The following is a 20,817-nucleotide window of genomic DNA, read 5'->3' as shown; positions in this document are numbered from 1 at the left end:
ACCATAAAATCTTACCTGTAATTGCTGTTTCGGTTCCCATGATTTGTGCGTGTTCTTGAAAGAGCTGGAGGGTGAGGAGGAGTGAGTGGAGAAGGTGTGGCAAGGTGGAAGAGAGTGTGGTTGCTGTCCTGAACCTAAATTTTGGTGACTGGTGCTGCGTGACTACAGAAGATCATCCCATGTCATGCAATACCCAGTCATTAGAGAGAATGTTAGAAAGCATAGGGGTGACTTTAAGATCGTCATTCTTAGGCTTAGGTTCATTAAGATTAAATTTTTATGCTTAAGTTGCAATCCGAGGTTAGTATTAAGCAATTTACGTGCCAACTAGTGCGTTTGCTAGAGTTTAAAAACCACGACAACATGTATATACTAGGGTTTAATGTTAGAAATGTCAGGTTTCCCATTTTCTGTTGAAGTCTACAAATGCTACAAATAATGATATTTCATTTGTAATGCTGGTAACTTGCACCACAAGATACTGTAGATTCGATGTTAAGAATGAGTAAAAAATGTATATGTGGATATTTCACAAAAAAAAAAATTATCCTGCTAAACCTGGCTAATCCAAATTTCTTTTCCAATTACCCGGTGAAACCCCTCCATATCAAACAGATGGTAAGGAGCCTACGCCAAGAGGCGCTGAGTACCTTTGCCCTGTGCATTTGGACTGCTGGGGTGGACAACAGTCACTACTGGGAATCAAAAAGGAATGTGGGATTCGAACCCACAACTAGGCAAATGCGAGACCTACACGCTTACGATGACGCCACCAGCACACACTTGCTGAAGCACTTCCTGCAAATCAGCTGTCGCTCTCTTGGTTCCTCTATGACACAAAATCTAATATGAGAGGCAACATGCCAAGGATGAGCTGTGCCACCCTGCACAACGGAAAACTCTCAATTCCGGTTAAATGAATCAGGTTCCACAGTACCAAACTAGAGGAAGTTTTCAGTGTTCTCTACACGCTCATCACCCATGACCAGAAAAGAATTACACAAGAAATACGAGTCAGTACATATTACTCGTCACTGTCTACTTCCGTCGAGAAATGCACTAAAGACAACCGAAAAACGAATATTCAAACAGATTCATGCACATGTGCATGAGGTACATTTTTACAGCGACTGTCTGAATGCGAAGTACTAGCCCTCTATATCTTCAGGGTTGTGAAGAGAGCAGTAACAACCCATATGGAAAACGGAGGCTGGAACCCACTATTTTGGGGGAAAATATCACACAAAAGGAAATGGAAATAAAATTTTGAGTTCGAATGAGAGCAATGACATCAAACTTTTTCTCAAATTAACTCTAAAACGTTCTTGAAAGATGCAAATATTGTAAAACTGAATGACCAAACCCATTCCGTGCACGTGTCAAAGAGTATTTAGAGCGTGCACCAAAAACCGCTCTAATAGAACACTTACACACGGATATCAAAACCCTACCCATAGAACATCATAAGGAAAATACGGGTACACACTTCTATGCAAGAGCCCTTAACCCTAGTCACCATTTTTTTTTACATCACACAAGCACAGCCAAATGGACATACCAAAAATTTACACTATCAACATATGCACACCTACAACATCTTCTTTTTCCACCTAAATTGCAGTATGTCCGTGCAACACATCTTCACCCTCAGATCACAAAACAAGCACTTCAAAACAGACCACCAAACTCCCTATTGCATCAAACCTCTCCCGGCGTTAGCCGCACGGAAAAATATCCCAAGAGATTCAAGAACCGCACATGCATGACTATTCGTACGTTCAGGGCACCATTTAACACTTCAACAATACCAACACAGAACAGCCCTGACCACAGGAACAAACTGCCCCAGATGCATCCTTCACACAGAGGACACAAAACACCCCATCTTGCACCGCCCCACCGTAGACATACACTGACAACAACACAACATTTCTCCCTCAAGTGACTTATGGAGCCGTGGGGCTTCTGCAAGAGACTTGGGGCAACGGATTGATTGATTTTGGCCAGTGCCAGGACATTCTGTCCTGATGCAAATCGAATGATTTAACGAGATCAATGGAATAAAACGGAACCTTCTTAATCCCGAGTCTAAACAGAATCGCCCAGAATTAGCCAGAATAAACTCGACAAAGGAGTAATTCCATCGTTTGACGCAGATCACAATAAAAACTATGGAGTGTCACCCGAGGACTCAACTCACCATGACGCCAAAGCTGCGAGATCGTGGCGAAGGTGACGGGGTTCTAGTCCTTCCGACTGGGATTGGCGGAGAGTCAGCCAATCGTGAGAGGTCACCATAACTCGCTCTCTGATTGGTCAAGCATGCAGAGGTTAATTGGCATTGTTTTTACATGCAATTTTAGTAGAGTAAGGGGTATATCTAGGGTTATGTGATGAACTAAGTCTTAAATAATAACAAGTATCCAGCGTTAGTAACTAAACGGGGCGGGGCTCTCATACTGAACAAAAAATAATCATTATTAAAAAAAAAGGAAACAAGTTTTATTAGTGAAATTAGGGGATTGAATACACATAAGAGAACCAAACATAAACAATAATCACTATTACTCAAAAACATTATTCACTAACACATAACATGCATCACTAAAAAGACTACCAAACGAACGATAAAGCAAACTCTATTCATAATTGCTAAAAGTCAGATCAACCTCTTGAGTAATGTCGCTGATTCAACTTCCCACACTCAATAGCTACCGTACGTAACAGAAAACACGTCAAAAACTAAATAAATAGATAAACAAATATATAATATTACGGAGTCCTGCCAGTCTCTCTGAGATGAAATGCACATCTACAAAATCAACGTCTTGCTAATTTTAAGTACAAGTCTACGTAAAAAAATAATAAAAATATATAAATACATAAATCTTCCCTACATTTATGGATGCATCTACACATGCGCTGGTCATGTGACGATCGCGAAGAACTGAGCCTTTACATGCCTAAGTGGCGCCCCCCGGGGCAAAATTCTTAGTGACGCCCCCCCCCCCATCTCCACCATCCTGTTTTAGCTATTGGCTTACGAAATAATTAAACGGATTTTAAAAATTGTATTTGATGTCCCTATTGCAGAAAAGAAAAGGGAAAAATACTTCATATTCTGTTGATTCTAACGCAAAATCCGTATATGACGGTAAAATATTCAGGGCTCCTTTGGCCATTTCTTTATTATAATAATTTTGTCAGCCTTGTGTGCGGCATGCCCAGACTAGAATTACCGCCCGCCCGCCCCCCTAAATATACCGCCCCAGGGCATATGCACCCCCTTGCCCCCTCATGTGAGGACCCTGGCGAAGAAAGAGACGCTTCGGGACGCGGAAGAACCCGTCGTCTCATTCCCCCGGTGGTTCGTCTCCCCACAGGCGAGGCGAGGGGAGGCAAGGCAACACGTGTGAGGTGGACACAGATGCGCGGCACGCCATCTTCCAGGAGGATGAGGATGATCCTACTCGGCGGATGGTGGAGGGCACAACCAACGAGTTACAATGAAGCTAACAGGAGACTTGAACGTAAGGCGTCTCCCTACGCCAAGACTTCACTCGTCTAAACCCTGAATGTCTCTCGAGATATGTCGTTACCTATACCTAAACTGAATTATACAGGCTCTAACCTATCTATGTTGTGATCGGCATGTTCAGCCTAGTGGCATGGACTGTTCTGAATGACATCCATCGGACCACCTTGTTCAGGTCAGGAGCAGACCCGGGCTTCTGCTGACAGCTTCCGGTTGAGAACCAGTCTTCTAGAACCCCCAAAAATATTCGATGTCAACCAGACCAAAATCAGGACCGTTATGACACTTCAGGTCCAGTGACGCACACGCAGATTATGCCTGGCTGTCAAATGACCTTTGATCTAGACTCAGGGCGATTCAGAGTCTGTCTCACTTCGCCAGAGTTCGCTGTCCGCTCCCTCCAGCCGATAAAATCGCCCAGCGTCAGTGTGAACCACAATCTACGATAAGGACACCTCTGGGCCGGAAGAGGAGAGGGAGATGGAAGAGCTCTTTCTGGTGAAAGATCCAGACTCACCAGTTCTCTGACTGAGATGCGGTAGGAGTCCGTATCGTTCTCCCGCCCTCTCTTCTCAAAGCGGTCCTCAGCTGCTGCGGTGGTGGTCGTCGACGTCGCTGTGATGCGCGTTAAGTCACTGTAACTTCGTCTCTGGTTAGTTAGTGAGGACGTGATAGAAAGTGTTAGTGATACACGCGACGTGTTACACCTATCTCATGATCAAAACAACCCGAGAAAATATTAGTCAAGAGCAAGCTGAGCTGTATTGCAACTCAAATTAGACATCCATGCAAGCATGTTGTTTCAGTCGAAAGTGTTCTCAAAAGAGAATTAATTCTATTGAAATTCCCATATAAAAAATGACCAAAGTTTTATTTTTATCCTATATAATGGGTCAGTAACAGTGGCCAACCCCATTCCAGTCAGTCAGTCAGTCAGTCAGTTACTTACCAGTTCTTTGACAGAAACCCGAGAGAAGATGTGGTGATCGCTGGAGATGGCTGACCTCGTGTTGGGCCCCGCCATTTTGTCTCGCCCAGCTTGTGATAAGTCTGACCAGCTGCGAGTCTACAACCCAGCAAACAAGCATGCAGGCTTAGGGGCATAGCAACGACTCAAAAAAGGCATAGCAAATTGGTTATTTAAAAAAAAATGTATAACTCAAATTACAAGACTTCAAGAGCGGTCTGATTTCCTGACACAGATTGGCTGAAACTTACTGACAACACTACATTTAACTTGGATGGTTATGTAATACAGTACAAGTACAAATACTTACTACCTTACAATATACCATGTTTCTACCCAATGTGTGCATATACAATGGGGCGACAGATGAGCCTGACACCCTGGGATGCAGTTTTGCTGGTGTCTGGTGACGTGTTGCAACTTCATTCAAATTAAACCTAAGACTCATCCAAACTGGGTTGTGTTAGGTCCATCTGTCCACCTACGACCGTGCTTTGCGTTTTTGTAAACATACACTCATGGTCTTACGATCTAACTACGTACGTGAAACGTAGACTACACTGGCATGTCCAGTTACCGTGAGGGCAGTGAAAGGGTGTGCGTATTGACAATACTTAGCGTACTACAACGAAGTGGAGGTGAAGGTAGGTGCATCCGAAAACTGTATTTTAAACAAGCCATAAACGCCCAATACACAGCAGTGACGGAAAGGCATATAAACCAGAAATCCAACAGCAATGGAGAACATGATGAAGAACCCAGCAATTTCAAAACTCCATCAGGTACATTAAATGCAAAGCTCTGAGAGTGAAGTGCAGAAGACGACCAGAAATACCCAGATTGTGGAAAATAACACTTGAAAGTGATCCTCTTGTAAATGTAGTCAATTCGTCGTCCTCATTTTGCAAACAAAACGCCTTAAATGACATCAAACATGACTGGGCCTATTCAATCCACACACATAAGAAATAAATAATTTGTGATGTTCTTTTTCCTTCCCCCCAAAATAACTAATTATTTCAAATGAAGATAAATGTACATTACGATCTGAAATTTGTCACTATAATTGATGACCAAAATCTTACCAATGAGCAAGACACGGATTACAGAAAGCCAGCAGAAAGTGAAGACGAAATTACTGACGAAGTTTAAAGAATAATTGTCACTTTTTGCTTACAAATATATACATCGTAATGGTGTTTGACAGTAGTACCATAAACAAATTTCAGTCAAGCAAGACAAGCTAGAAGCATCTAGGTATAATTTCTCATTTTTTTTTTTTTTTGGCAAGCAAGTTTTGGCATCACCATGTTGCACGTAGTAAAACGAAATTTGAAGATTTTTATCTGCTGTCCGAAGTCAATTTAGCATGAGAAGCTTTAAAGATGAATATCGAGGTCTGAGATTAAGGCAAGATGCAGAGGTTCCTCTGTGGTTGGAACTACCTAGATCCACCTACAACGAGTTCTTTGACACTACAGCATAAGGGAGCCTCACTTGGGAGTACGATGGTGCAACTTCGAAGGAAGCCAGCTACAGAAGCTTACTTCTCTTCTTACGACTGACATGCACAAGACTTACCGGAAACCCACTTATGACATTGGAAGAATACTTCAACCAAATTCAAAACAAGACAGTGAACAAATAAACAATATTTTCTTAAATTAATGTAGGCGTGAAATAAGAATGCTGGAGGACATGCATTAAAATATAGCTGAACACAGGTATTGCTGCTACATCTAGAAATACATTTTCTTTTTCGACATCATAAACATGGTGTTTCCTTATTTCATGGAGACAAACTGCTCCTCTTTATTGTAAATCTAACTAGAGAAAAAAATATTTCCTCGAGTACCAGCAATACTTCTGTCCAGGTGTATTCATAAACCATAGTCACACATCAGAGATTCAAAAAGAAGTCATATAAGAGTCATGCATTTCAAATGTATATTATGCAATGCATGCAGTATTTATGTACAAATATAGTATTGAAGTTTCCTTCGTCTATGTACACAAAGTGATAATTAGCCATTCACGAAAAAATATACATGTTGAAAAGCATAAGAGCAGGAATCATCATCATCATCAACCTCTTGGCAAGGAGAGACAGAGAACCTCGGAGACTTAGCGAAAAACCGCTCTGTCCCAAGCCGGATCTCCATGAAGATCGCGCCAAAGAGGCGAGGAGGAGGAAGTGGAGGAGGAAGTGGAGGAGGAGGAGGTGGAGGAGGAGGAGGTGGTGGAGGAGGAGGTGGTGGAGGAGGAGGAGGAGGAGGAGGAGAGAGTTCGAGGGCTTACCAAGTCCTTAATCTTGACGCCGGTAGACACGACCGGAGACGTCTTGGAAGCAGGAGAAGACGCCGAGTTGGCGTCATCTCTGGCCGAGCTGCTCCGTGCGGTGTTGCAGTAGGTCTCGCGCTGGCGACAACCACAGACAAATTTAATCACTACGTGGACCTCACCTTCAAGTCCTTATAAACATCCTACACTAACTCAAACTCACATGACAGGGATCAATATAGCACGATTAGATAACTTTATGGATGGGGATGACAGGTAGTGATGGATACGGAGCTGCCTAGTGTAGGCCTTATGGTCTCTTGCAGTCTCCTTTATTCTTATGTGAATGTACTCATGAACATCATTCACTGACTCACAGTCACAAGACAGAGATCAACATTTGGACCTTACGCACAAGTCCTCATAAACATTCTACATTGACTTACATTCACACAACACGAGAAATAATCTCTGATAGGTCTATGGAGCAAATTGGGAGGTCGTTGTCAGATACCATGGGATCTTGGGTATTCCCTTAGTGAAAATCAGTTTAGAATGATTCATAAACATAAGTGAACGAATTGGAAATCTCGCCACATTCACGAGTATAAGACCAAGCCAAGGAAATATGGTTATCACTAATCAGATAATATCTTCTGACGCCCTTTTCTCTTATATACATGTGAATCCCTGAGCAAAATACAAAGGGATCAGTTAGCACTCCGTGAAACAATTTGTTACTGACTCTGTCACGGTCTACAATAAACCAATACTAAAATATGATAATCATGCGATTGATCACACCCCGACCACCCCATGGTCTAAATACTCATATCACATCGAAAACAAAGAGCAGAATCAACATTCACTGCACCCACATACACATCACCCGCGCGATCCTATTACGAGTAAGTCTGCAAAACACAAATGAGAATATTATTCTCAGGGAGCAATTCACCTCCATTCCCTGCGAAAGACAAACACGAACTATACTTCGATGGTTTGTATGCAGCAAGGGCGGTGAGTTCGACATCGAGAACAATATTCTCGTTCGTGTCTACAGACACTGTAGGAAGGGATGTTCGCGTGGAGGTCGTCGCCAGCTTCCTTGAGACGACGACGACGGAGGAGGAGGAGGTGGAAGAGGAGGAGGAGGAAGAGGAGGAGGAGGAAGAAGAGGAGGAGGAAGAAGAGGAGGAGGAGGAGGAGGAGGAGGAGGAGGAGGAGGAGGAGGAGGAGGAGGAGGAGGAGGAAGAAGAGGAGGAGGAGGAGGAACCTGAGGCGACCGCCGCAGCCTGTCCTTCCTTCAACACTACTTCTTAAAGTGGGTGATTCCGCCTTCTTTAAGGATTTCATCTTTGCCAGCACCAGACAATTTCATTCAGCTCAGAGGAGCTACTTATCCAACTAAAACACTTCACACTGGCAAAAACCACTCTCACATTCTTCTTCCTCTACAAAAAAAGGAACGTCTGTTCACACATGTGGTGCACCTTTCACACAACCACCTGCCTCAACCATCTGCTAATACGTTCATCGACCTGTGGGTCACCGGAGGTTCTCACCAGCTGAGTAAGCGAAACATTCAAGTTGACTTCCTCCTTGAGGGGGGACGGCGCACCGTTGAGGTCCTTGTCGGAGGCCTGGCCGTCGGGACGCGACTTGTTCGCCGACTGCACGTAGGCGTTCTTCTACAGGAAGCGAAGAGAAAAAAAGAGAGAAAAAAATTACATCAGTACGAGGTAGAGAACATCTTACGATCATACTAAATTTGCGGCAGGGGCGAACTCGCAAAACGGAACGACTTCTGGCCGACACCAAGACGAATTTATTCAGCTGTGGACTCAAACCCGTGAACATCGAAACGGGGTATCGACCTGATCTGAATAAAATCGAATGGTGGCAGTCAGAATATACACAAAATTAAAGTTATGCAGTGAGATAGATTTTAATGAAAAAAAAATCGTCGTACTTCAGCTGGAGAAGTCGACGAAGTGTTTGTGTAATTCACCATGGTCTTGGATCATGTGTTAGATTCGTGATCGACAGCTACTACCCTCCCGGAAGAGAGCTCAGAGCTCATATATGACCGATCTATGGGTAATGCTGTGATCTCACGCGCATACACACACACACCCATCTCCACTATTATCGCAGCGAAGCGATACTGAAATTATTTCAGCCCTTGGCGGGATTCGAACTCGGACCGCCGTAGTGGCGACCGCGATCGCTACCACTGCGCCGTCAAGTCGTGTGTGTGTGTGTGTGTGTGTGTGTGTGTGTGTGTGTGTGTGTGTGTGTGTGTGTGTGTGTGTGTGTGTGAATGGGTTTACACATTATAAAACACACAGTCATCTAAAATAATGTGGTAACTGCAATCATATATCGAATCACCAGACCCACTCAGTAGTGAGCTTAATTCAACAAATCACTGTTACACAAACAACGTGGGCCACGTTCTAAAAATAAGATTAGAGTTCACATGTACAAACATAAATCAAAACTAAAAAAAATAAAATGAATGAGGCCATAACTAATGAAAAACAAAGACAAAACCAGGTGAGAAACAGTAATAAAACACTTGATAAATCTGGTTAATAATACAATCCTACACACTACAAATACAATCTTTCTTCCTCTTGCATGCCAGAACCCTCTAAAAAATGACCGGTTCATCTCTGCGTCAACCATCTCCTAATTTTAACCTTTTCCTTGTTTTTCATTGGGGTATTATCCTTCACTCTTTTACCAAACATTCCTCAAACAATCCTTTTCCTCGGCTTTTCATTCGGTTATCCAGAGTCTTCACAATTAGTTCCCCAGACAAAGACTTCCTTAAACGCTCAATCCGCGTTCCAATCTTCAACCTGTTCATTCACCATTTCCTGCTGCATTTTCCATCCACTGTCCTATCCACTCCCTAGTACCAGAGACCTGTTACCTGGTTCACCTATTATCGATCAATTTGATTTCCCCCCTCCTCTCTTTCCCTATCATCCCTATCTCCATATTTCCGATGGCATTCACTCCCAGCTTCTTCTTCCAACATATCTACATGTAGATGGTTATCAGACCCTATAGTTTCCCTTCACTTTACTGTCTCCCAGTAACACTATATCTTTCATTACACAATTCAAACATCTCCCTTTAGATCTACTTTATTCTCGTTCATTCTTCATCTCCGCCCATGAATATATCGGTCATCCACAGTGATATCAAACCCATACCATCATCTCTAGCATATCCATACCGCGTCCCATATAATCACGATCAAACATGTATTCACACGTATTAATCCCTCTACACACACCAACATGCTCTAAAAAACCAAAAAGGATAATGTACCATGCACAGATGAAACACTAAACAAATGAAACCATGTTTAATAAAATAAAAAAGTTAATTACACTCTAATGTAGAAAGTATTATTTTCATTCCCACGCTTAGAATGACCGTTAACTTACAGTTAACAAAGTCAGCTACTGAGTCGCTTGTTGATACATTCCTGTGTAATGGGTTAAGAGTTATTGATATATTTATATCACACCTGTACATGACTTACATAACTTTTTGACGATGAATATTCCAAAATAAAAATATTAATGATTTTATGCATTTCTCCAACTATATTCGTTCAGGAACGTGTACGTGTGTGATTCAGCACGGTCTTGGATCACGTGTTGGACTCGTTACAAAATATATAATCTAATATCAAGTTTACTAGAAGAGGGAAAGGTGCCAATGTACTGGGAATCTGCAAATGTGACACAAATTTTCATAGAAGGTAACAGCGACACTGCTAAATTATGGACAGTGCCGTAGACTATTACGATAACTAAAATACGTGAAAATGTGTAAAATATATATGGATGAAACATCTTGAGAAACAAAGAATATTAATAGACAATCAGCTAGGATTTAGAGAAGGAAAGTCCTGTATAATCATTCTGCTAAACTTTTCCTTGAGTGACTTGAGTGCTGCACGAGAGGGAAGGATGCGTGGGCTGTACATCTGGACGTTGAAAAAAGCCTTTGACAAAGTGCCATATACGAGACTGATATGGATATTGGGAAAGATAGGCGGCCTCAAAAGAAACATTCTCGAATGGATAAAATGTTTATCATATACATATGAGAACAGTAGCGAGAGATGAAAAGTAATTAGCGGCGTACCACAGAGCTCAGTTTTGGCTCCTGTCATGTTTCCCGCAAAATACACAGATGATATGATGAAAGGAATAAATAGCTATGCAAACATATTTGCTGAGGATGCAAAGATTATGAAGAGGGTGAATAACAAGGAGGACTGCATAATGTTACAAAATGACCAGTGTATGAGCTGGGCCCTTACATTGGGGGGGGGGGGTTTGGCAAGGGGGTGCATATGTCCTGGGGCGGCACATTTAAGGTGGGGGGCGGCAATTCTAGTCTGGGCATGCCGTCCATAAGGCTGACAAAATTATTATAATAAAGAAATGGTCAAAGGAGCCCTGAATATTTTACCGTAATATACGGATTTTGCGTTAGAATCAACGGAATATGAAATATTTTTCTCTTATCCTTTCTGCAATAGGGACATTAAATAACATTTTTAAAATCTGTTTCATTATTTCGCAACCCAATAGCTATAATAGGCAGTAAGGACTGGTGGAGATGGGAAGTGGTGATGGGGGAAGGGGGAGGAGGGGGGCGTCACTGAGAATTTTGCCTCGGGGCGGCGGGACTTCGGCATGTAAGGAAGGTCTCTGTGTATGAGTGGAGTCAGGAATGGAAAATAAATGTCAACACAAAGTAATGAAAAATATTGGAAATGGCCGGAAGCAAGAAAAGATTGACGATGGGCTACAAGATGGGAAATGGAACAACAACAGAGGCAAAGGAGCAAAAGGACCTTAAACAGACATCATAATCAAAGGCGGGCCCTGAAGCACACACAAAGACAATAAGAAGATAGAGCGATAATCCGCTGAGAAATGTAAGAGGGGCATTTCACTACATGGATGAAGACATGATGAAGAAAATAGCTGAAATCTTGATACGGCCCTGACTGAAACACACATCGGTGATGTCGGCACCAAACTTAATCTAAGAAAGATATAAGAAAACCAGAGAATACAAGTAGCAACAACCAAGATGACCCATGTTCTAAACAAGATTTTCCACATTAGAGGAGCGAGGAGAGAAAGACGATATAATAATGATACTGAATCTGGGAAAAGGTTTCGAGAGAATGGATAGAACAGAAGTACTGACCACGAAAAGTAAGATCAGGAAGAGGTCATAGCAAAAAACTGATAAAGCAAACTGGTTTATAAGACGTCACAGAAATGTAGGAACAAACTGGAGGAAATGGAGGAAATGTCTGGACCCCATGAGCATAGATCCAACCCCGTACACACACAACTCCTTGCCCACCAGGGCCGGGGTACCAGTACACAGCGTAGCGATACTGAAAATTTTAGCCGTGGACAAAACTCAAACTCGGGTCACTGAATTAGCAGTCGAGTGCGGTGCCATTGCACCATCGAATCATGTGTGTTTGAGATTCACCATGGTCTTGAATCACGTGTTGGACTCGTGATCGACAGATATTTCCCTCCCGGCAGAGAGCTCAGAGCTCATACATGACCGATCTATGGGTAATGATGTGACTTTCACGCACACACCCACCCAACTCCCCGCCCACGAGAGTTGGAGTAACGACCCGGAGCGCAGCGATACTGAAATTATTTCAGCCCTGAGCGGATTCGAACCCGGATCGCCGTTGTGGCGGCAGGGAACTCTACAACTGCGCCATAGAGTCGCGCGCGCGCTTGTGTGTATTCACCTTGGTCTTTGCATCGCGTGTTGGACTCGTGATCGACAGCTATTTCCCTCCCGGAGGAGAGCTCAGAGCTCGTATGACCGATCTATGGGTAATGCTATGACCTTACACACACACACACACCCAACTCCCCGCCCACGAGAGTCGGAGTAACGACCCGAAGCGCAGGGATACCGAAATAATTTCGGCCCTGGGCAGGATTCGAACCAGGTACTGCCGCACCTCCGTGTGTGTGTGTGTACGTGTGTGTATGTGTGTGTGCGCGCGCGCGCGTGTGTATTTTCAGAGTCTAGGAACAAGTCTTTATTCTGGTTAAGAGATATCCAACATTAATCATAACCGCAGTAGAAAAAGAAAACCACAACGATAATACGAATTGTGTTGACATAATACGGAAGGCAACAAGAGCAATAATCATGATCGCAAAAAAAAAAAAAATTCCAAAGAGTAATTATACAAAATAAATAAATAAATAAATAAAAAGTAGTGGGAAATGCTTATGAGCCCCAGGTGGAGAGGAGGCAAGCAAAGCCAAGTAGCGACGACACAAATGGCTGAGCCGCCGACGTTGTCTGTAACGGTTCAGCTTTCGGAACATTTCCCTCTGAGTCCCATTTACTTCCGCGTTTCCGCAAGAATTTACGACCGCGAAAAATTATCTACGCAAAGTCAAAGCACGTGGAGAAATGGCGGAAGTTTCCGTGCTTCCGTGACTTCCTCGCAAAAAGAAATACAAAAATGGTGGGCCGCTTCGTGCAATACGCTGGCAGAACGGGACACGCTTTGTTTGAACTTCAGAGGAGGAGGAGGAGGAAGACGAATGGAAACGTGGTTTATCCGTCAAGTTCTTCGCTGCGACGACACACGACACGACACGCTTTCCATGTTCAATTTGATCGATTTTATTAACTAAATCTAAGAACCTCCATGTTCTGGCCCGTACACTTTCTCTCTCTATGTCAAGAAAGACAGACTTCAAGTGCACTTTTGTCGAGAGAACGAAATCATCTTACGCATGTTGTTCTAGCAAAGGGAAGGGAAGGGTCTTTGGCTTGAAGGGATGTCTCAATCAAGACCCCTTTCAAGCCCGACGGTTGGCGTCCTCTCTTGCATAATATCGCCTTTTGTCCTTGGCCACAATACCCCCACCCCCGTCCTTTCAGTTTAATAAAATCGCCTGGCGTCAGTCGGAAGAAAACATTCGAAGGACGTCACGTCGCAGCTGAGAAGGCTTAATGTCCGGTATGGTCGACCCGTCAACAATAAATTGACATTTTATTTATTCATATTTTTATCAATTTATGTGTTTGTTTATTCATCTTTTTTTTTCACAAGTCTCCGTCTGTGGGGAAGACTGACACTAACACTGCACCATTTTCGATCACCTTTCTTTTCTGGTTGGTGGAAATGTCTTCAGAAAAAAAGAAACGATAAAATCATTGGGGTCCGTTTCTATCAACGAAATATAAGCAACATGAGAGACAAGACAAGCTTTTGACATGATCGGGGTGTCTTCAGTGTCATCCCCCCCCCCCCCATCGAGGACCTCAAACATATTTCTTCTTTCCCGAGTTCGGAGGTCAACTTCGCAAAGGAGGAACCTACCAGGGAGCTGAAGGAGACGCCCACGTTGATCTCCTCCTTGGAGGTGACGGGTTTGTAGGTCTGTGCCACGGCGCTGTAGGCGTTCAGCTGAAACCAAGGTCAAGTGGACTATCAGTTAGGTCTCTGCGTATGTGCCATGCCGCAAGTATAACACAAGACTGCATCATCTTTATTGGCATTGAGGTATAGGAGACATTTCTTTTTCCAGTTCCTGTTAAAAGGAGGAGGAGGAGAAGGAGGAGGAGGAGGAGGCAGAGGAGGAAAAGAGGGGCTTACCCGAGAGTGCAAAGTTCCTTGGGGAGGGAGTTCCTTATCGATGCGAGGGTGATCCTGCTTTGATGGTGCTGTCTTGGTCGGTGACGTGTACGCGTCCATCTGACAAAAGGAAAATGATGCAATTAGAAAGACAAATCAATACCAACGTGTATACAAAAATAAACAAATCAACTGATATGTAAAAATGAAAATATCAATAAACAGGTGGGCAATTGAACAAGTAAATAAATGAACAAAAATAAAAAATAAATACAATGTCGATATGTAGCATCAAGCACGGAGCAATTCACGGACTCAGCCCCACAACATTATTGTCGTTCTGTATCCTGCCTGCCCTGTGGTTAGAGGGTGTTTACGTGTGGGAGGGGCTCCCTCTACTCTACAGTCAGCTCATATCCAAACGCAGTGACGTCACGCATCAACGACTACATTCATCTTCATTCTACCGTGACACATGTCATGCGGGACCTATGACGTCACGTCGCTACACTTCGGTATGTTCCGCCTTCGACCAGGGAAGCTTGCACAGCACTACCCATTTTACTAGTCTTTATATCATTGTACCAACATGCTACAAATTATCATAATTGTCGATCTTTCACCATTGCCTCGGCTGACTGACCAAATATGAACAGCGATGACAAAGACAGGCACGCAAAAGACATTTCGGCTCACTATGAGATCGGAAGCAGAAAATAAATTAGATAAATAAATAAATAAAATAAAGTGTAGACAGGCACCAAGTCTTCTTAAAGACATATTTTGTTGAAGGACGCTGCATTCTGCATTGTTTATTTGCTTACAGACAATGAATTATTTTCCATTGGATAAGGTCTCGTCTCTGTTGAACATGTCTAAAAGTACTCATTCCCTACGGTACGTATTTGGAATCTATTGAGACTTCCTCAGGGAGTCTCCTACCTTTGATCTCCTCTGTGGGGGATAGTTGTCCTCAGGCCGAGTAAGCATTAGGGGAAACGCCCCTAGTGACCGAGAGAGCTCACCGAATGTCAGGAAATTATTTCAAGATCTTTAACGAAATGTGATCGTTGAAATATATTAAATTAATTCCCATAGCTAGATATCTCAACGCCATCAGGTACACATTCAAACTAGGATTGCAGTCTTTGGTGCACACTGCTGGTCCCGCAATCTTCTTCGATTCTCTGCAGCCACTGTTTGTGTCCTGCTCCGAATAGTTCCTAAAACGCATCATAGGGCAAAGGCCGGCTCCGGCTGCAGCTACTTAGTGCCTCCTGACGTAGGCTCCTCATCTTAACCCTGATGTATGGTGCCTCGAGTACTTGTAGGTAGTCATTTCGGGTCCAAACACATTCCCAGAATTCTGCTGTTGTTCCCTCAGTCTTCCCGGGTTATTGGGTGACCGCATGCAGCAAATATAGTTTGACTTTTGGGTATTCCTGTATGACTGTGCTCTACACCAATGTACATGAAGCTTCATCAATTTCATACCGGTATATGCTCAAAGAGAGACCTCACTGTTTAGCAATAAGGTATATGATCATCCCTCTCTCTCTTCTCACTGCCTGGAGGTTCGGCGTGGAGGGGGGTCAGGTTAGGTCCACTTACGGTACTCGTGCAGGCAGTGGCTGTGAGTGAGTGAACGACACTGACAGGAAGCCTCAGTACCGGCGGTTCTACGGCAGTGATTCGACACAAAGAAGCAAACCGGCTGGCGGCCCAAGCGGTGCCCGCATCCGGCCAAGCGACTTGGCGCCAAAATTTACCAGTGACCTCTAGGTTGCAAGAGGTGTCATTGTGTCACTAAGGGTGACCCATCTTCGCAGGGTCAAGGGAACGTGACCCTTACCAGTTCCTGGCCGATGGCACACGTACAGTTGGCTGCAACATTACCGAACTACATTATCGTTCCAACTTTGCAATTATAACCATCCCTTTTCACTATTTGATCTATCTTTCTGTACAAGAAAACACTTTTTGCTGTAACGTCAATACCGATAAATATATAAGACACAACGTATATTTCCATAATATAAATCATAGCTTGTTTAAAGACTTTAGCAGCCAGTTTGGCTTTGTTAAAATACATAAACGCGCGAGCGCACACACACACACACATACGCGCACACACACGCACACGCACACACACATTCACACAGATAGAGAGAGATAGAGATAGAGAGAGAGAGAGGAGGGGAGGGGGCACGAGGAAATTATATAGTTGACTGCGTCGACGCGCTCGAGGGTGGAGGGTTATGGAGGAAGGAAAAGGATGAAGAAAAATATAGGAAGAAAATAATGATGATTAAGAGGGAGAAGCAGAAACAAAAGGAGAAAAAGAAGACGGTAAAGAAAAATGAGAAGGCGATGACACGAAGAGAAAGAAGACACAGGAATAATGAAAAGGAAGAGGCAGAAGGAGGAGAAAAAGAAGAAGGCGGTGAAAAGAGGAGAAAGAGATCATGAAAAAGAGAGAGAAGACACAGGAGATGATGGAAAGGAAAAAGCACTAAAAGGAGAGAAAAAGAAAAAAACCAAGAAGAAGAAGATGAACATAAGAACATAAGAATAAAGGAGACTGCAAGAGACCATAAGGCCTACACTAGGAAGAAGAAGAAGAAGAAGAAGAAGAAGAAGAAGAAGAAGAAGAAGAAGAAGAAGAACGCGAAGAAGAAGAAGAAGAACGCGAAGAAGAAGAAGAAGAACGCGAAGAAGAAGAAGAAGAAGAACGCGAAGAAGAAGAAGAAGAACGCGAAGAAGAAGAAGAACGCGAAGAAGAAGAAGAACGCGAAGAAGAAGAAGAAGAAGAACGCGAAGAAGAAGAAGAAGAAGAAGAAGAAGAAGAAGAAGAAGAACGCGAAGAAGAAGAAGAAGAAGAAGAAGAAGAAGAAGAAGAAGAAGAACGCGAAGAAGAAGAAGAACGCGAAGAAGAAGAAGAACGCGAAGAAGAAGAAGAAGAACGCGAAGAAGAACGCGAAGAAGAAGAAGAAGAACGCGAAGAAGAACGCGAAGAAGAAGAAAGCGAAGAAGAAGAACGCGAAGAAGAAGAAAAAGAAGAACGCGAAAAACGCGAAGAAGAAGAAGAAGAAGAAGAAGAAGAAGAAGAAGAAGAAGAAGAAGAAGAAGAAGAAGAAGAAGAAGAAGAAGAAGAAGAAGAAGAAGAAGAAGAAGAAGAAGAAGAAGAAGAAGAAGAAGAGGAGGAGGAGGAAGAGGGCCGCCCTGCTGGACTCCACCGTGGGTATTGGGGCAGGCCTGACTGAGATCGATTAGCTGTGACTACTTGAACAAGAACCAGCAGATACCCGCTACTCAGCAGCTGTGTGATTAATCGGACAACAAAATATTGGTCTACAAAGTGTCAGGTCCGACCACTTTGTGCTACATCATGACACTTTCTTTTTTCCTAAGGTGTAATCAGAGTTGCCAATACGATTCTGTCCTTACTACCTCATTTGGACAACAACAACAAAAAGTTGGTTGACGACACAGTTAGACCAAGTGAAAAATCGCCCCTGCGTGCTCGGCCTAAATTGGCTTTTGCCGATCTAATCTTTGGCTCTGTTCACTTACAGAGCGTCTGCGTGCGCGAAATGAGCTGGACCTCCCTCTTCATTCGGGATTACTAACAACCAACGCTCCCGGATTCGACCGGAATCAATGGAGGAGGAGGAGGAGGAGGAGGAGGAGGAGGAGGAGGAGGAGGAGGAGGAGGAAGCTGGACAGGATTATATTAGGGGTGCACGGTGCACCGGATAGTGGAGTTATCCAGTATCCGGTGGGATATTTTTTTTTATCTGACCGGATAGGCTGGATAATACATCATATTTCTTGTTCAGTCAAGTAGGCTATAGAAGAAAATTTAGAAAAATTACCTATTTTATATCTAGATAAGTATTGAATATTAAATTTTACATATTTCACAGCTATTTATATTTTTCCAGTGATTAATATAGGAGAATATATTTCAAAAACTGTAGGAAAAGCTTAAAATTATATGTATGCGTCAATGAAATAATTTTATTTACAAAATTGGTGTAAATTTGACCAATACTCTACATGGTTGGACTAGCTATAGTTAGCAGGCTCTTGGAAATTATAAACTCCAATGGAAATCATATCATGTATTATAATATTTCTCAATCTAGCTGTATACACGAAGTACCAGATACCGGTAGTTGTTAAGTAATTTTCACCTTGGAATTACATGAAACATAAATCTGACAGCTCTATAACTAACATATAACAAGTAAGTACCGGTATGCGAAAACACAAATTGGCCTAATTCGTATGTGAAAACATTCTAACAATATATAGTCACAGCCTACATTGGGCCTACTAATGAAAAACTATTTACCATTGTGATGGGTGGAAAGCAACATTTCACCAAGCTTTGGTAGCATTTGTGAACGCTTTTCTTAAAAAATATTGCCACATTCTGAATAAAGTCTTTCTGAATATACTGACGATGCTGGTGTTGACAAATTTTCTAGAAAGTTGCTTTAGAGTTGGTAACTTGCCCTATTTCTCCCAATACTTGAGAGGACATTTTTCTCTTGCTAAAAGAGGAAGCTGTAAATATCTATCAACTTCTTCCACAGATTCAACTAGAGAGACATCTTTCTCCTTAGAAGTCTTTCCTTTAATGTCATCTTCCCGTTAGTTTCAGTTCCACTTGATATTTCATTAAAGCATTACACAAAGGTTAGGTCTTCCTCATCACTACCTGAATGTGTTCCACCAGTGTCATTACCCTTCATACCCTCATCTGTTTTTTCTTCTTGCTAAAGTTGCTCCCTGTTTTTCATCACTTCTTCCTCTAAAAGCCATCTCTTTCCTTGCCCTCTGTCACTTGAACTCAAAAAGTGTAGCTTGAAACGGGGATCCATTGCTTTTGCTAAGATGTGTAGTCATTCCTTCATGATATAGAGCCCATTTTCAGAGAAAAAACATTCACGAAGCGATGAAAGCTGTTCCTCATTTGTAGTTTTAATTCCATGATCCTTGTCACTAGTTTTGGAAAGAAGTCTTTCCAAAGTGCATACATTAGGAATAACTGTCGGTAAACAACATAACTCTGCACTCATATCTACAGTATGCAGATAAAATGGTTTGAGGACAGTAAGCAGGTTTTCAATAATTTGCCATTCATTTGAAGTGATATTTGGAAGTTCGTTGTGATCAGTCAGATATAGCTGAACACCTCTCTTCAGTTTCAGTAACCGACTTAGCATAAGGTAAACACTGTGATGGAACATCTTGAACTTGTAACAGTAGGTCCAGTTTAGGCTCACTCTGAATTCCTTTAAATTCTGCACACGCTAGGACTGAATGGTTAAAATGAGTATTTATTCTACAGCTTTTTGCAAATATACTTTTCAGAGTCCTGTGGGATAATATGACATCATTAATCACAAGTTGTAGAAGGTGGATCGGACAATGCACCGACTCAGTTTCAGCTAAAGTAGAAATGTAACGCCTTGAAGCGTCTAAGTGCCAATCCTTCCACGTAGCCCTGAATTTTTCTGCAATATTTACTCCTGTGTGAGAGACAGGGAAATGAGAGGCATGAAGTACTGCATCTCTGTGTTGAAAATCTGGGATTATCCAGTGCGATCGCTGAGAGGTAAAAGTAGTTTGATGGGAGGAGGAACATGTCCATATGTCAGATGTGAAACTTAAAGAATCAGCATTTGCGATTTCAGCTGTTATGACCTCTTTTATTTCATTATAAAGTTCGGGAAGAGCACACTCAGCAAAATATCTTCGGCTGGGTATCATATACTGTGGTTGCAAATGAGCCATCAGCCCAATAAATCCATTGTCTTCTGCCATGCTGAATGGCTGATTATCTAGAGCCATCATCATCATAATTTTATTGTGAACTGATTTAGCGCGTGCATCTTTTATATCCCACAGATTTTATCTTTCAAATGTTCCTCTAATGATAACTGCCTTTTTAACTGACCTGTCTTCCTTTCTTTGGCTGGAGCAGATCTAGAATGTATTAGGTTATCTGAAGTTGAGGGGCTTGTCTGGGCCCTGCATGTTTCTTTTCTTGGCTGAATTGTATTCGTTGAAATGCAACGTTTTAACATGATTATGAAGAGGTGTTCCTAAGTAACCATGTAATATAAGTTACAGTAGCAAACAGGTACATCAGTGAAAGATATAACTTCATTGTACACTTGGAAAATATACTTTTTTTTTTATTATCTGCTATCTGACTGGATATCTGGCCGTATAAATTTTCAACTATTCGGCCTATCCGGTATCCGACCGGATATCAGAATTTACTATCCGGTTAATATATATATATATATATATATATATATATATATATATATATAT

The 20,817-nt window shown here is 42.5% G+C and overlaps 1 protein-coding gene across 1 annotated transcript in view; it reads right to left on the bottom strand.

Annotated features, from left to right (window-relative positions):
• LOC143039888 (uncharacterized) overlaps positions 1-20,817 on the bottom strand; it is a gene marked incomplete at its 3' end in the record, with an annotated part of 141,577 nt that overhangs the window by 52,933 nt on the left and 67,827 nt on the right. The window contains 8 exon segments of the mRNA XM_076210209.1: positions 16-162; positions 2,201-2,308; positions 4,053-4,184; positions 4,485-4,601; positions 6,801-6,920; positions 8,348-8,473; positions 14,212-14,298; positions 14,488-14,586. Coding sequence (XP_076066324.1) covers positions 16-162; positions 2,201-2,308; positions 4,053-4,184; positions 4,485-4,601; positions 6,801-6,920; positions 8,348-8,473; positions 14,212-14,298; positions 14,488-14,586 — 936 coding nt within the window.

This window comes from Oratosquilla oratoria, chromosome 27, assembly GCF_046742065.1.
Source record: "Oratosquilla oratoria isolate Oo_2021 chromosome 27, ASM4674206v1, whole genome shotgun sequence".
Taxonomy (NCBI): domain Eukaryota; kingdom Metazoa; phylum Arthropoda; class Malacostraca; order Stomatopoda; family Squillidae; genus Oratosquilla; species Oratosquilla oratoria.
The sequence above is the reverse complement of the archived record's forward strand: the minus strand, read 5'-3'. Positions and strand labels throughout refer to the sequence as shown.